The 17446-nt window shown below is 37.2% G+C and overlaps 1 protein-coding gene across 1 annotated transcript; it reads left to right on the top strand.

The window, feature by feature from the left end:
* The first annotated feature begins 8125 nt into the window (after positions 1-8125).
* LOC122801330 lies at positions 8126-9130 on the top strand. Its single transcript, XM_044070870.1, has one exon. The coding sequence runs from the start codon at positions 8126-8128 to the stop codon at positions 9128-9130; it is 1005 nt and encodes a 334-aa protein (XP_043926805.1).
* Positions 9131-17446: the final 8316 nt, after the last annotated feature.

The following is a 17446-nucleotide window of genomic DNA, read 5'->3' as shown; positions in this document are numbered from 1 at the left end:
GCCCCATGTTTCAGTTTATTCAGAAATTCTTTCCCACACCAACATAGATGTGTGCCTTACAAACAGCAGACATTTAAGAGACATATTTAGATTGCAATCAGTATTGCTCGCAAAGGAAGTTTTGCCAGATTGCTCTGACATATTTTCTTTTTAAAACTTCTAACATCTATTCAGTATTCAGAGTAATCAAATGGGAGTATATACAAGTTGGTATATTCCTAAACTGGAGCCTTTATTTCTCACTGAAGAGAAAACAGGAATTAGTGGAAGCAGAAACATTTTACTTTTGTTATTCAGAACATTTTATTTTTGCTATACGGCATCCTGCTACATCTTCAAAATGAGAAAAAAAATGTAGTTCCATGTATAGTCTAGAGACAGATCGATCATGTAAATAAACTGTATGACTGTTCGCACACCTTATCACTGTTATAAATGTATTTATACCCACCTAATTGTTAGAGTACATATGTTTTTGATGAAAATATAAGAGCAAGATTCTGACTGCAGTGCCTCGTCATACAGGGACAAAGACAGACTTGAAGGATACCTGTTTTTAAACCAGAAATAGGAGAGATGCATCTATTGTTAATGATTTGGTCCAGTGGACAACTATATATTAGTTTCCATGACACCGCAAAGAATTATGTAATTCCGAACATTCTCAAAATTTCACTTAAGAAGCTCCCAGTCAAGAAAATGAAATTCCTATGGAAAGTAATGAAAAGTGCTACTGCACAGACAGATAGAATCCAACTAATTGTTGTAAATTAAAAAATAAACTCAAAAAGTCATTGCTTCATTATCTTCCTTTAAATAGTCTGTCCTGTATATTTAAGGTTTGGAAAGAGCTTTTCCATCCTGGCAGCTAAGATGTGGAATGACATTTTTGGTTCATTTTTCCTTAGCCAAACAGGAAGTAGATGTTTTTCTCATGGAAAACTGCATGATTTTAGGATACTTTATTTCTTAGGGTGTCATGCTGGACATCTTTATCACCTGACTGCTAAAGAAGTATGTATAACAACTACAGAATTAAGTGGATACTTATTTAATAACTGTATAGATTAAATCCAATGTATACATTGCCAATGAAGATTGAGCTTTAGTGTGCTGAAATGGCCAAAGACAGCGGACTAAATGCAGTTATTCCCAGGAAACAACTTCACTTCAGTATTACATTTGCATTTTTGTTCATCCTAGAGTGTGCCGCCAAAGCAGATAAGAATGTATGAGTCACATTTGGGAGTAGTTATGGCCAAGAAAGGACACATGATGTCATTATTCTGGCCAGGAATATCAATACAGATTAAATATTAAATAAACAGTGACACAGTGTACATTGCGTACTTGCATCTAATTAATATAATAATAATATCAATAATAATAATCATAATAACTCAAGATCACCAGTTATCTTATTTCCAGGGATTCTGCAGTCCGAATTTGGTACAAATATCCAGTTTAAAACTGACAACGTGACTAATACGAAGAAAGAGTTCAGTAAACTGCTTAATATTGTATATCAAATCGGTATTATGTTGAATTCTTTATTTGAAAAACATAGTATTACTCATATGATCAGAAAAAGAAATGAATGGTACATTCATTGAATCAAATAAAGAGGTGCAGAATCAGAGATTTCAACTTTGTTTTCTGGTGAAATTGGAGTTGCAGGTTGCTACACTGCATTAATATCAAGCAGAGTCTAATGGCTGGATTGAAGTGTGTGATGAAGAAGACAAAAAGCATTAGTGTCTCTTACGTGCCTTTGTAGAAATACATGAATATCCACTATACAGTACTGGTCTGCCACCATCACAGCTACTTATGTGATATAGGCTGAAATCAAAAATACCTACACTTGTTCATGGAAGGTTTCTGTTCACATTAGTGCCATGTGATCCCTTAAATATTGTAGAGCAGTTCTTTTGATGACAATTTCACAGCCTTTGAACAATCAGACTACCATAGAAGATTTGCTGCTAATGTCTCCATAAGAAGATCCAGTTATTCAAGCACTTGCTAAGACACAGAAAAGGTGGCAAAACTGAAATTCATGAGGGAACTAAAGTCACTCTCTACTTGTTCCTGAAGGTACTGTAGCTGAGACTATACAGGAGATTGCTGCACTAGTAGAACACATTTTTCTGTCAGTACTCCTTCAGATTGGTGGTGTGGTATTTCTACTTATACTGATAATTATTGGAATCATGGTAATATATCACAAGACAGCAAAATGTAAGGCATTGATTGTAATTTGACTTGATATCCCTGCCCCATATAGCCCAGGCTTTCACCATGCAGAGAGAAGTTTGGTTGTGCCAACTGCGACAGTAATTCTTTTGATCAAAAGAACAAGGATAAGAACTTACAGCCCACCAACAGCAGTAAAATCAAAAGAAATAGCAGCTGATGTTTTCTAAGATGCAGTAACCTCTTTCTATAACCTGACTCTACCTGACCCAGAAATACTGCAACATTGTCAAGTTACCAAACTGACTCTGAGATATAAAATCAGATGAAATACTTATTGTGAGTGTTAAGCATTTATATGTATATGGTATATACTTACTTAGGACACAATGTATGGCTCATACTTACATTTAGATCATCTGTTAGAGAAAGCTGTATACTTTGCACTGTCCAGAAAAAGATGGCCAAGTCTTAGACTGTCAAATGTCTCTGTGAGATGTTTCAACCAAGAAATCAAAACAAAAAATAACTGGCAACTTCACTGAAGACTGAATCCACAAAGTTTAACAATGTGGTAGTTGCCACTATTGCAAATACATTCATGTAGGTGCATCACTGCACATAAACAGCACACATTTGAGTAACAGAAGAAAAGCTAATTGCAACTCCAAAATGAACTTATATGTGGCTGTCAAAATTGTGATTTATTCTATGTCGGTAAAGCCGAGCATAGAATGAGAGACCGCATATACGAACATATATTTTGCATTAATAAACACAAAGTGGACAATACTTTAGCAAAGCATACAGAACAATATCCAGAACATGCATTTAAATTCTGGATACCTGATCAAGTGGACAGCAATCCATGAAGGGGTCCATTCACCTTATTATTAGAAAAGTTGGAATTGCTCTGGCAAATTCATCTCAATGCTTATAACTTTCCAGGACTGAGTGATATGTGTTCTATCACATGCTGTTTAAAACCGAAAAGCTTAATGAGATGAAATACTGTAGTAACAACATTATAGAAATTATGTTTTACTTATTAATTTTTTACTTGAAAATGTTTATAATGTAAGGTTAGATAAATGAGGAGACTCTCTACATTTTTACACAATTTTCGTATATGATTTTCATCATATTGCTGCTGTGATAAATGTATTAATTTGCTTGTTAAATAAGGCAGTTTTAAAGAACAGGAAAATGCATATTATATTCACAATGCTATTACTACTGTTCCTTTAAATTTTAAGATGGAGAGACCAACTGATTTTAATCATTGTCGAGCATGACAATTTAAACTTGATTTTTGTAAATGTTAGTATCTGATGAAGTTCAAAATAGTATTTGGACGGAAAGCGCTTCATTAAACTTTGTGGATTCAGTCTTCAGTAAAGTTGCCAGTTTTTGTTTTAATTTCTCAGTTTTTTATATCTTGGATTTTAGATGTTTCAATCAAAACAGAGCAGACATAATAGTAGGTAGTACAGATACATGTGATGAATGCTACTTGTCACCTTTTGAGAACACGATTCAGATATAAGAGAGAGACTGAAACAGAATAATACAACCACAATTATTTTAATAAGACAAAACTGACAAATGGCTATGTTTTATTTTATTTATTTGTTTTCATTCATATTGGTTTAAGGTTGGCCGGTGCATAGATCCTTTTCAGCCATGTCCTGCCATAAAGGTATCAGTTACATAAGAATACACTACTGAGACATGTCACATTTAGAGAGCGGGTGCAGAAATACTTTTAATAAAATGCAGTCACAAAGGCAGCTCATCACCATCATCCCCATCATCCCCATCAGGTTCCTATTAGAACCACGAATGCTTGATCAAAATACCAAGTGTTCGAAGGTTAAACGTAATGGTGCCTTTCGGTGCAGAATGGGAGAATTTACCTTTTCTGCACTGAAGTCCGATTTCGGAGTTGGTATATTTAAGTAGGGGGTGTGGGGGTGCAGGGGAGGCTTGCCCCCCTGCCTGCACCATTAAGGTAAGCTTTTTTTTTGTTTTATTATATATTTGAACTTTTAAATTTCAATCATATGTTGTCGAACATATGGGATTCGAAGTTTAGAAAGTTTGAATATATAATATAGACCCTCCCAATTATCACCATCATCACCATCATCCCCATCATCACCATCATCCCCCCTCTTTTTTTTCCAATTTTTACTTGATGTCACCTCACAGTAAGACGCTGTCTGGTTCGATTCTCAGCTAGAGCGTCATCTGCATGGAGACATGCGTGAATGGGCGTACGTTCTTTGAAGGTTGTGCATCAGGGCTGGTAACTCAGCATGTAAAAATCAACTACCAATCATTAGCGGACTGGAATTCCACTGTGGCGACCCCTAATTGGGAAAAGCCGAAAGACACAACAACAACAACAACAACAACTTGATGTCAGGATGTCCTGTCAACTGCTTTGTCTGTACTGCTCAGTTTTTTGTACGATTCAGGAGTTTTGTTCACTTTACTTTTCAGCTACTTTAGCACTCTTCTGTCATACAATACCCCAAAACTCTATGCCAGTTGGCAGCAGCTCTTCTGATTCTAGCTTTGAACTCCTCATTCATAATTCCCTTCTCCTCAACCAATCGTCTGTTACACTATTTCACTCATATCATAAATTTTAAGCTTCTTTGGATATCCCCATTTGCTTACATTATAACTATTTTATCTGTACTCAGTGTGTGCCTTCAGTTTTGTGTTGATTTGTCTCCTCTGACCTGTTTGCTAGTGTAGTCCATTACAGGTATAAACAGCAGTGGGTTCATAGATGAACCCTGAATCACCCTTTTCCTACTGGGACCCAACAGCAAGTCTGAGCACTGTTCATTCTTAAGCCTTTGGGTCCGTGCACATAGCTTGCAATAAGTCTACCAGTATTTTGAGACTTCAGGCATAGCAAGACTGCCTAAATCAGCTTTGGAAAAGCAGCTATTAATAAAAAACATTAAACCTGCTGCAGTTTTGAACAGATACATAGATACACATCTACATGTCAACACAATCAATTAAGATTGTAGTTAAATTAGGTTAAGTTTAAAAAAATAGATGTCAGAAGAACCTATGTACAGTGTGATCTACAAATTTAGCATGAAATCTGAAGAACAGATAAACCTGGTTTATATATATATATATATATATATATATATATATATATATATATATATATATATATATATATCTCAAATGGGCTGTTATGTAATGTAGTCCAGGCTTGCAAGCTTGACTACCGGAAATGCTGAAACTCACTGCTGAAACATGGAATATCAAAGATACATCATGTCAACTTCAAGCTCAAATCCCCAAAACACCCTACTGCTCTGGAACCAGGAACAAGTGTTAACATGGTTTCAGAATGGGGTCAAAGCTGGGCTTCAATATTGCTGTTCTTCGGTATTCTCATCTTCAGCGTCTACAGTTCTGACATATTCAGTTTGAGCTTGCAAGTCTCGACCACATGATAGTAAACATATATTTATATATATATCTATATATCTATCTATATATATATATATATATATATATATATATATATATATATATATGTATATATATTAACATATATATATATATATATATATATATAGAAGCAGTTCACAATGCTGAAATCTCAAAAGATCAAATTTATATGGCCGAGACCATATGATAGAACTTTTGGAATCTTGACATTGTGAACGGAGATCTGCATACAGCTTGGAATAGGAGATTTCTCTTATCCTTACTGTAGTGCAATCTCGGAGTTGGAATATTTAAGTAGCAGGGATCTGGGGGGGGGGGGGTGCAGTAATGGTGAGAAAGGTTTTTCTTTGTTTTGTTTTTTTTGGATTTATTTTATGATGTCGAGTTTCCAAAAGTTTGATCATATGGTCTTGGACGTATGAAATTTGATCTTTCGGAAATTCGGTATTATAAAGTGAATCCGTGTGTGTGTGTGTGTGTGTGTGTGTGTGTGTGTGTGTGTGTGTGTGTGTGTGTGTGTGTGTGTGTATGTATATATATATATATATATATATCTATATACATTTATATATCTATATCTATATATATATATATATATATATATATATATATATATATATATATATATATGTATATATATATATATATATATATCTATATCTATATATATATATATATATATGTGTGTGTGTGTGTGTGTGTGTGTGTGTGTGTGTGTGTGTGTGTGTGTGTGTGTATATATATATATATATATATATATATATATATATATATATACATATAAACATATATATATATATATATATATATATATATATATATATATATATATATATATATATATATATATATATATATATATATATATATATATATATATATATATATATAAATAAAAATGTAAATGTTCATTTGTTCAAAATCTTAAATCTCCGAAAGTTCTTCACCGATTGCTTTGAAATTTTCACACAATGTTGCATTCGAATACGCGCGTGCTTTTATATACCTACTATTATATAGATGTCACACGTTGCATTCGAATATGCGCGTGTTTTTATATACCTACTATGGATTCTATATATTTGTATACAAATATACAATTTTATATGTTTTTGTTATAACTTTCTTTCTTCTTTGTCAGTGCAATCGATCTGCTTTAGTTCTTCCAAATAATGCCTCGCAGAAGATCAAACTTAGGTCGTTGTACTCGCGGAGTGGAAGCAGTGCGACGAGTAATTGCAAATCAAACTGAGGAAGAACGAGCATCAGTGAACGAGCAAAACAGACAAAGAATGGCTCAAATACATGCTGAAGAAGCAGCAGAGTGACGTGCAGCCAGACTTGAGAATGCATGGTTGCGAGCACGGCGATCACGTTCTGCAGCTTCAGATCTGCTTATTTCTCAACAGAATGAACATGACAGGCTGAGAGTGGCTGAAAGACGTCAACGAGAAACAGCAGATCGGCGTCAAACATGACTCTGTGCTCAGCAATCACGCGATAACAATTGCCTTGCATTCCAGTACAACCCAGCTGATGATTATAGTTTGAGCCGGCATGTTCTCATCGGCACTATGACTGAAGTGTGTCCTTATAGCAAGGCTCTGAAATTTAATGGAGAAACGAAAGGAATGTGTTGCGCCACCGGAAAAATTTAACTGCCTCAACTTGGAGAACAGCCAGAGGCATTAAAAACTTTGCTTGCCGGATATACCGCTGAATCAAAGCATTTCCTATCTAACATCAGGAAATACAACTCATGCTTCCAAATAACTTCGTTCGGCGCAGAAATCGTAACAGTTCAATTCATGCCAACTTTCAAAGTGAAAGGACAAATTTATCATAAAGCCGGCTCCCTGCTTCCATTCCCAGATGGTCAACATAAATTCCTACAAATGTATTTCATCTGTGATGGCAATGATGAATTGAATGCATGCTGCGGAGTTTCTACCGCATACAAAGGTCCATCGTTTCCCAACTGCAAGAGCTTCTTCACGAAAAAAACAATTTAGTGCATTTGTTCAAAACAGCAATTGACATGGTGCCATCTGATACACACAAGATTGTTATTCATGCTGACAAAACGCCTGCTAGAGAACATGTGCGAAGATTCAATGCACCAACTATAGACGAAGTGGCAATTGTTATAGTCGGAGATCAATTCCATCCTAGAAATATTGTTCTTCATTGGAGAAACGATCAATTGACAACAGTTGTAGAAACTCATCGATGCTACGATGCCCTGCAATATCCAATCATTTTTTGGGATGGTGCCGATGGATATCACTTCAACGTTAAGATGATAAATCCAGTCAGTGGCGAAGAAACAAATATGAAATGCAGCGCAATGAACTATTATTCATACCGATTAATGATTTGAGAGAATGAAGACAATCACATTTTGAAATGCCGTCAGTTGTTTCACCAATACATCGTAGATATGTATGCAAAAATCGAAACAGAATGTTTGATATTCATCCATTTGAATCAGACCAAACTTCACTCTGAAGAATACGTTCATTTGCGAGATGCAGTTGTAAATGACAGTAATACAACTAACGTTGGAAGACTAACGATTTTGCCATCTTCATATACAGGCAGTCCACGTCATATGCATGAGTATGCGCAAGATGCAATTGTGTATGTTGACCACTATGGGCATCCAGAACTATTCATTACATTCACATGCAATCCAGCTTGGGACGATATACAACAGCTCTTACTTCCTGGGCAATCGCCGGTGGATAGGCATGACATCACAGCACGTGTTTTCAGACAGAAGCTAAAATCGCTGATGGATTTCACGGTAAAACATGAAGTGTTTGGCTCTGTGTGCTGCTGGATGTACTCAGTGGAATGGCAAAAGAGAGGATTGCCACACGCACAGATACTAATCTGGCTCTATAACAAAATCCCTTCAAACGAAATCGACGATGTAATATGCACTGAAATACCCGATGCCAACGTCGATAAGGATTTGCATGAAGTTGTGACGAAAAATATGATACATGGACCTTGCGGTACACTGAATCCAAATTCACCATGCATGATAGACGGAAAATGCTCTAAGCGATATCCTCGAGCATTAGTATCCAACACAGTTACAGGAAATGATGGATATCTTTTATACAGAAGAAGATCAGCAGAAGATGGCGGTAAATTAGCAACCATACAAATGCAAAATGGTGACATCAAAGTAGATAACCGGTGGGTTGTTCCATATTCGCCTTTGCTATCAAAAACATACAAAGCGCACATAAACGTGGAATACTGTAACTCCGTTAAATCGATCAAATACATTTGTAAGTACGTGAATAAAGGCAGCAACATGGCAGTTTTTGGCATGCATCCAGAAAGAAGTGATAGGAATACTGTCATTCATATCGATGAAATCGCACAGTATCAGGCTGGAAGATACATAAGCAGCAATGAAGCTGTATGGTGAATTCTTTCATTTCCCATGCATGAACGAAGTCCAGCTGTTGTTCACTTAGCAGTACATCTAGAAAATTGACAATGCATTTATTTCACAGCTGCAAATGTGCAGCAAATAGCCCTGAATCCACCGGCTACAACGTTACCTGCTTTCTTCACGTTATGTCAAAATTACGTGTTTGCGAAAACACTGCTGTATTCGGAAGTGCCTATGTATTACACATGAAATATGAGTAGAAAATCATTTGAATGATGCAAATGAGGAGAGCGAGTCGACAGACAACCTGGCATATTCAAAGAAACTACGATAGGCAGACTGCACACCATGCATTCCAATCAAGATGAATGCTTCTTTCTTCGCATGCTGTTGGTAAATGTGCCCGGTCCAACGTCTTTCCAGCAATTGAGAATTGTCAATGGCATTACACATGCCACTTTCTGCAGTGCATGTCAAGCTCTGAATTTATTGGAGAATGACCGACACTGGGATGTATGCATTAATGATGTGTGCAATACGTCACATCCAAATCAAATTCGTGCATTGTTTGCAATCATTTTGACCACCTGCTCTCCTTCATCTCCAACAGAGTTATGGGAGAAATATAAATCACACATGGCTGAAGATATTTTCCATTGAATACGCAAGGAAAATTCAAATATGAACATGGATTTCACAGCAGAAATCTACAACGAAGCGTTGCTAATGATTGAAGATTTGTGCTTAGAAATCGTGAACAAAGTTCTCAATCAATTGGGAATGCCATCACCGAATCGATCTGCTGCTGCTTCGTACGATGTAGAATTGCGTCGTGAACACAACTACAACACGGGTGATCTTTTGTTGTATGTGCAATCAAATAATCCTAAGCTAATGCTTGAGCAAAAAGGCATTTACGATCAAATAATGCAAACTGTCAATAACGGGGTTGGAGAAATCTTCTTCTTAGATGTGCCAGGAGGAACTGGTAAAACGTTCCTAATTAAATTGATTATGGCAGCAATTCGATCCCAAAATGGCATAGCCTTAGCTCTTGCGTCATCTGGAATAGCTGCGACATTGCTACCAGGTGGAATAACTGCTCATTCTGCTTTGAAATTGCCATTGAACATGCAATTCATTGAAACTCCCACATGCAACATTTCCAAAGCATCCGGCATGGGAAAAGTATTGCAGAAATGCAAACTTATTGTTTGGGATGAATGCACAATGGCGCACAAAAATCGCTTGAGGCTCTTGATCGATCATTGCAAAATTTGCGTGGAAACATCAGACCATTTGGGAATGCATTAATATTGCTTGCAGGAGATTTCAGGCAAACATTACCTATACTTCCTCGATCGACACCAGCGGACTAAATAAATGCTTGCCTGAAATACTCTACTTTGTGGCGCCACGTAAAGACATTAAAATTAACTACAAATATGCATGTCCAGCTGCAAAACGATTGATCAGCTGAGATATTCTCACATTAATTGCTGGAAATTGGGAATGGAAAGGTGCCTGTTGATCTGACCTCAGGACAAATTATATTGCCTCATAACTTCTTGCAATTTAGTGACGTCAAAAGAAGAATTGGTTGAAAAAGTATTTCCCAATATTCAAACCAATTATAAGAATCAAGATTCGCTGATTGAATGAGCTATTCTTGTGGCCAAGAACAAAGACGCCTATGAACTTAACAATATTATTCAGTCTAACATTCAAAACGGGGCAGTCACATACAAGTCCGTCAACACTGTTGTGGAAGCAGATGAAGCGGTTAATTATCCAACAGAATTTTTGAATTCACTCGATCTGCCAGGGATGCCACCACACGTACTGCAATTGAAAATTGGCGTGCCAATTATCATGTTGCGAAATATCAACCAGCCAAAGCTTTGCAATGGCACGCGGCTTGCAGTAAAAAAATTAATGAGCAATGTCATAGAAGGAACAATCTTGACAGGACCTTTCAAAGGTGAAGATGTCCTCATTCCTCGCATTCCTATGATTCCAACGGATATGCCATTTCAATTTAAGAGATTGCAATTCCCAATTCGATTGGCGTTTGCAATCACCATCAACAAAGCCCAGGGCCAATCTTTAGAATTGTGCGGTTTAGATCTACACACGGATTGCTTCTCACATGGACAATTATATGTTGCGTGTTCTAGAGTCGGCAAACCAGACAATCTCTATATCTGCACAGACAATGGAACAACAAAAAATATTGTATACCCACAAGCATTGTGAAATTAAACATATTAGAAATGTGTGCTTTCTCTTTTCTTTCTTTTCCATTTAACCAGACTGAGCCACAGCAACGCATGGCGGGTACAGCTAGTATATATATATATATATATATATATATATATCTATAGATATATATATATATATAGATATATATATATATATATATATATAAGTATATATATATGTGTGTGTGTGTGTGTCTATACTTAGATGGATCAATATAAAGATATAGATAGACAGATATATAAAGCTATACATATCTATATATATATATATATATATATATATATATATAGAGAGAGAGAGAGAGAGAGAGGGAGAGAGATGGCTCCTGTTCAGAATGTCGACATCCCATAACATTGACTTGCAGAGTATCAAGACAAAAATGCCAATTGCTCATGAGCAAACATTCAGAACATCAAGACACAGAATATCAAGTGCATCTCACAGCAGGCAAGGTACTAGTCGTGCTGTATAACCCTGTGTTTGAGATCAGCAATCTCTGGGCTATCGAAATATACCCTTTCTGCAGGGATTGTGTGATCTCCAAATTGGTATATATAATTACCAGGGGATGTAGATTATACAGGGTGGCTTGCACTTCTGTAAAAATTATGTTTCTGTCACATGTCTGTTTTAACATTTTTATTCAACAATACTAGTACCTAGCTTGCTGTGACATGCACTCAGTATTTTGTGTCTCAATGTTCTGAATGTTTGCGCATTTGAGAGATCAAAGTTCTCGTCCTGATATTCAGCAGTTCCACTTTATTTACTTTTATTTGGCGTTTATGTACCAGAAAAGTCTGACTGGGATAATATTTCATTTTCAATAGAGGCTTGCAGAGAAAGCTTCACATTGACATAATATGGTTGCAGTTAAATAAAGTTATTATAAAACCTGATACAGGTGAACAACATATTACCCAAGTATGAAATTCAGTTTCATGTCATACAGTCTGAACCTATACATAGATAGTCAAATATCTGGGTAAATATAAGAAGCTAAAAAAAAAATATTGTCAATAGTTAAAGTATTCACAAGTTGCAGTCCACGGAGGTGACATTAAACACACTGCATACACTCTTTGGAAAAGGGGTGGTTAGATAATATAGACTTGGCAAAATTATATTTGTCCTTCATCTAAGAAAAAGATTGACTATGTTTGGAAGAAGGAATCAGTAAGAAGTATGCCTGGGGTGAATGAAGGGATGGACTAGATCACCCTAGGGTAGTGCAGGAGCAGGTTATATTCTTATTTTGGTTGCATTCTAGTAGTTGTTTGAAGTTGGAGGTTAGGGGTAGATTTAATTTGCAGAGGGTTAGAATTCCATTTCTTACCAAAATAATCTGATTAGAGACTTTGGCCAGAGGATGCTGAGAAGACATTGTTCATAAGACTGAAGTAGCCTATTAGGGTGGTAGGATAGAAAATAGGAGTGAAAGGAGAGCAGCTGCTGTTTGTGTGAATAATGTGTGTGGAGCCTTAAGGACAATGTAGTTGTAGTTGCGTTAATTTTTGTAGCCGGCAAATTTTTTAGGCTTATTATAGCATGACTCCAGCTTATTTTTAACTGTAGCCTGAAGTATGATTAGGATGGGTGCACCATATAAGAGAGATAGGAAAAGGTAGGTATTGACAAGAGTGGTTTCTTGTATTGCTAATGATGTATTTATGCCTGTAGAGCATTTCTAATTCATGATGAGTCTTTTTATCTTATTTTGAACACGCAGGTCAGATTTAAGGTTTTCATCTTTAATAACTCCAAGAAGTTTTGTATGGGAGACTACTTCATTTCCAACTTTGCTTAGTGAAAAGATTTTGAAATTTACTTTATCAGGCATGTGTGATTTGGGGAAAACTTAACAGTGATTTTTTTTTTAAGGGTTGAGTAGTACCTTGGTATTATGGAGCCATTTCTCAACTGAGGAAAAAGCTTCTTCCATAATATAGTACAGTTGAAGCAGGTTATTAATGCACATCCAGGAAATGATAGACCCATCAGCCTAATTAGCCTGATCTCCAAGGTCATGAAATGGATTATCATCAACATTAACAAGGACATTGGCAACCTATAAAACACTTGATCCCACACAGTTTGGTTTCGTCAAGAGGAGGTCATGCCTGTTAAACTTGGTCAACCTCTTTGAGACAGTCACCAAAGCTATGATGAGAGAAGATGATGCACACCACCTTCCTTTGTCTGGGCAAACCCTTCAATACTATTCCCCACTCGGGTATAATAGATAAACTATCTCATCTAGGCATCAGTCCATATGTTATCAGGTAGATAGAAAACTGGTTCACTAATAGAACTCACCTAGTCAAAATAGGGGAAGCCACCTCAAGCAGTAGACTCATAATGAGCAGTGTACCCCTGGGATCAGTTTTTGTGCCTTTGTTGTTTAGAATATACTTTTCTGAGGAGCATGCCAGAACCAGTGGGCTAATGCTGACCAAGTCTGCAGACAACTGCAAGCTGCTCACTGTCATCAATTCCCCTAGTGATGTGGGCATCCTTCAAGAGGGTCTCACCCAAACAAATGACTCATGCAATAAACACGGCCTCAAACTGAATGCCAAAAATGTACCATCATCCCCTTTGGGGAGAGTGACGTTCCCAGAAATTATCACATTAATAACAAGATCCTAAGCATGCAATCAGTTGTGATGAGGGACTTGGGCAGCCAGGTTGATAGCAAACTGACTTCTGACTGCCATATTGCCTCCATTGTATGGAAAGCTTTCTTCATGGCCCACCTTATTAAGAAGGGTATCTCATCCAGGGACAAGGAGTTCATAACATCCCTGTATTCTTCCCTTATAAGACCCAATATTGAGTACAATGCCCCTTTTGGCATGTACCTCACAAAGCACATGCAGCAGTTGGAAAGACCACAGAGGTTCCACACCAGGAGAATTCAGGGCATCAAACATGTACCCTACACAGATATGCTAAAGGCTCTGTCCTTCTACTCAGTCTCCTACAGACTCCTCAGAGGTGACCTCTGTCTGGCATACAAAGCAATCTCAGACCTCACCTTGATGGTACTGCTGCATATCCGTAAGTCAAGCTCCACTTGAGTAAGCTGCACGCGCGACCTCAACCTGGTCTGTGACTTGAACAGAACTTGTTGGCAGGACAGATTTATGTCCCAGAGACTCACCCTTCTGTGGAATAGGCTCCCTGTCCACATAAAGTCGAATGCATCATTAACCATTTTTAGGCGCAACCTGGATAACTGGATGGGGAACAGAAAATACATCCCTGGGGTTCCACTTGTGTCCCTGCTGGACAGGGGCATCGGATACTGACTTGTCGGAACATGGGCTAAATTCTTGGCAAGACTTGTAAGGGCCTCAGGGTCAATAGCCTAGTAATGTCCTATGATCCTATGGTCTTTAATGTTAGGCTTAAAATACGTTTCTGTGATGGCAAGACTATCAGGGTTATACTGTGATATCCAAGCATGTAGTTCTGTAATTTTGTTACAAATGCTATGGAGGTTAATAGTGATAATATTCAATTATTTAGCAGAGCAGTAATGAAATGATGAGGTGAGGGGCTTGATGTGCTTGTATTATTAGTACAGATAGGTGGGAGTTTAATGTAGGACAGCACAGCTGGAAAGATGGATAGTTTGAGGTCGTGGTTGAAGGAGATATAGTTACGTCACAGTTTTGTAGGGGTGATTCTTTACTATTTAGATTAATTAGTGAGTTTTGGGGGCCTGGGTCGGGCAGCTATCACTACACTGTGGGAGTGTATTAATTTAGAGGGGACCTGCATGAGTTTTATTTTTTGAGTAGAGGGGGGTTATGAAGTATTTGGTGCTTAAAATAAAGACAATGTGAGAGATTAAAAAGACTGGGAGATATATTAGTATAGCTACTCCTGATTTCATAGTGTGCTGACTAAACTGCAGTATAAGAGGAGTATAGAGGTAAAATTATAGAGTGACAGTTTCTTAGATAATATGGTAGTAGCAGCAGAAAGAAACATGATGCTCTGAGGAACATGTGGTTCTAGTGAAGAGGAAAAATGAAGTTTAGTATGTAGTATGAAAGGGAAGGAGGCAGTGATGGAGTTAATGAAGAGAGGTAGGTGGAGAAGATAGTTAGATCTCTTTTTAGCTATTTTTAATTATGTTACAATGAGAAAAGAAATGGAGGAGTAGCAATGACATCTGATGTCAGTCAGAGGTATAAGGAGCAGAATATAACTAAGGGTACCGATAAAAAAATTTATGTATGTGTAATTGTCTGCAAAGCAATTGAGGCAGATGTAAATTTCTGTGTTTGGGATGGGTGAGAGCCTGTTAGTGGATATTATTGAAAATGTAATAGTTATACTGCTGCAGGTAGGAGGAGAGAGGGCTCATATGACAGGGTGGAATTTGGATAGAGAGGTATGTGCCCAGTATAATGAAAGTGATGTCAGAGGTGGGTGGGAATGGGAGTAGGATGGAGAATTAAGGAAAACTGAGCATAGTGAGATGAAGCAGAGCAGGAACAAACTGAGTCGTGCATGAAAACAATCAGTCAGGATCAGCAAAAGGTAAGTAAAATGTCTTAGTAGACTTGGACACAGCAATGGCAGCGGCAATATTTAAAAGTAACAGCAAAAAGATAGAAAGAATTAACATGAAACACTGGAAAGATAGCATCAGCAGGAGATATAGCAGGACAATGTATCAAATAGCAACATGCTGGTGCTAAAGAAGATAGAACAAGGCCAGTTCAGATGAGAGAAACTGGACAAGGAGTTAGGAGTTAGGAGTGAAATATATGTAACAGACAGTTGGCAGACAAGAGCCAAAAAATCAGTAATAAGTCACAGTGCCTTATAACTAAGAGACAGAGAGGAGACTATCCAGGGTACAGTAGCAGAGTAATAAATGGGCTCCAGGAGGAAGAGAACCAGGTATGGAAAGTATTCCTAAGACACCTTGATATTTATACAATAAGGTGAAAGGGGGCAGTTGCAGTCATTTTAAGGTAGGAGATATTGACAACAGTGACATTACCCTAAACTAATCCAGGAAGTTCCTAACTAAACAATTACAATACAGGGAAGGTCCTTATTTAATGCACTTCTTTGTGACCTCTCACTCTAATACCCACTGGAGTTGAATTAACTGGGTGCCCTGACCCTGCTTTGGAGCCTTGCTTGATGCTACCTGTAACATCATTCTGAATGGGAGGAGGGCATGAGCCTAGCGCCACTGTATTCATTTTATGTGACCTTGCACTCTAATGCCTTCTGGACCAGAATTAACTGGGTGTAATGATCCTGCTTCGGAGCCTTGTCTGATGTTTGTATTAACATCTCTATGAACTGGGGGGGGGGGGGGCTTGAATCTAGTACCTTAACTGATCTGGAGCCAATATGGTGGTACAGCCATGTGACTGAGTGCATAGCTTAGTCACATGGAAAGTCAGCATACTGAATGGGAAAGATAGCGATATATGTATATATATATATATATATATATATATATATATATATATATATATATACATATATATATATATATATATATATATATATATATATATATATATACATATATAAAGAGAGAGAGAGGGAGTCGGAGATATATATGAAATAGATCAGTATGGAATCTGTAGAAATAAGGGATTGCTAGATCAATTATCTAAGTTTGCTAGTGGGGGTCATGAGAGGATATTGGGTTTTATGCATTGTTGCCATATTTGTCCTTATAGTGGATAATGTGTTTCTTTCTAAACAGGAGGCATTTAGTTTATTTTCCTATACCTTCAGATACATAGATCACTGAAGACTGAAGACCTTTTCTCTGATGGATTGATATAGTTGTAGCCTTTGAACAGTGAGCGCTATGTCTGAACTTGTTTTAAGGCTATAAGGACAAGAAGTTCTTCTTATTTGAAAGGATGGGGCAGATCTGGCTATAAAGAAGTCTGAAGGACAGTATAGAGAGGGCAAGAGTGTCATGGGCAGGAACTGTAAGTCAAATAGCTTTTTGTAATCTCACAAAACCATGTTCATACTAGGGTGCTACATTACTGTCTACATATTGTGTTGAAATATAGAGAGAGAATGGTAGAA

Source organism: Protopterus annectens, chromosome 4.part1 (assembly GCF_019279795.1).
Source record: "Protopterus annectens isolate FY-2018-M chromosome 4.part1, PAN1.0, whole genome shotgun sequence".
Lineage (NCBI taxonomy): Eukaryota > Metazoa > Chordata > Ceratodontiformes > Protopteridae > Protopterus > Protopterus annectens.
This window is presented reverse-complemented; position numbering and strand designations above follow the sequence as displayed.

Coding starts and splice junctions, on each gene's coding strand:
- LOC122801330 (XM_044070870.1), top strand. CDS start 8,126: ATGTATGCAAAAATCGAAACAGAATGTTTGATATTCATCCATTTGAAT.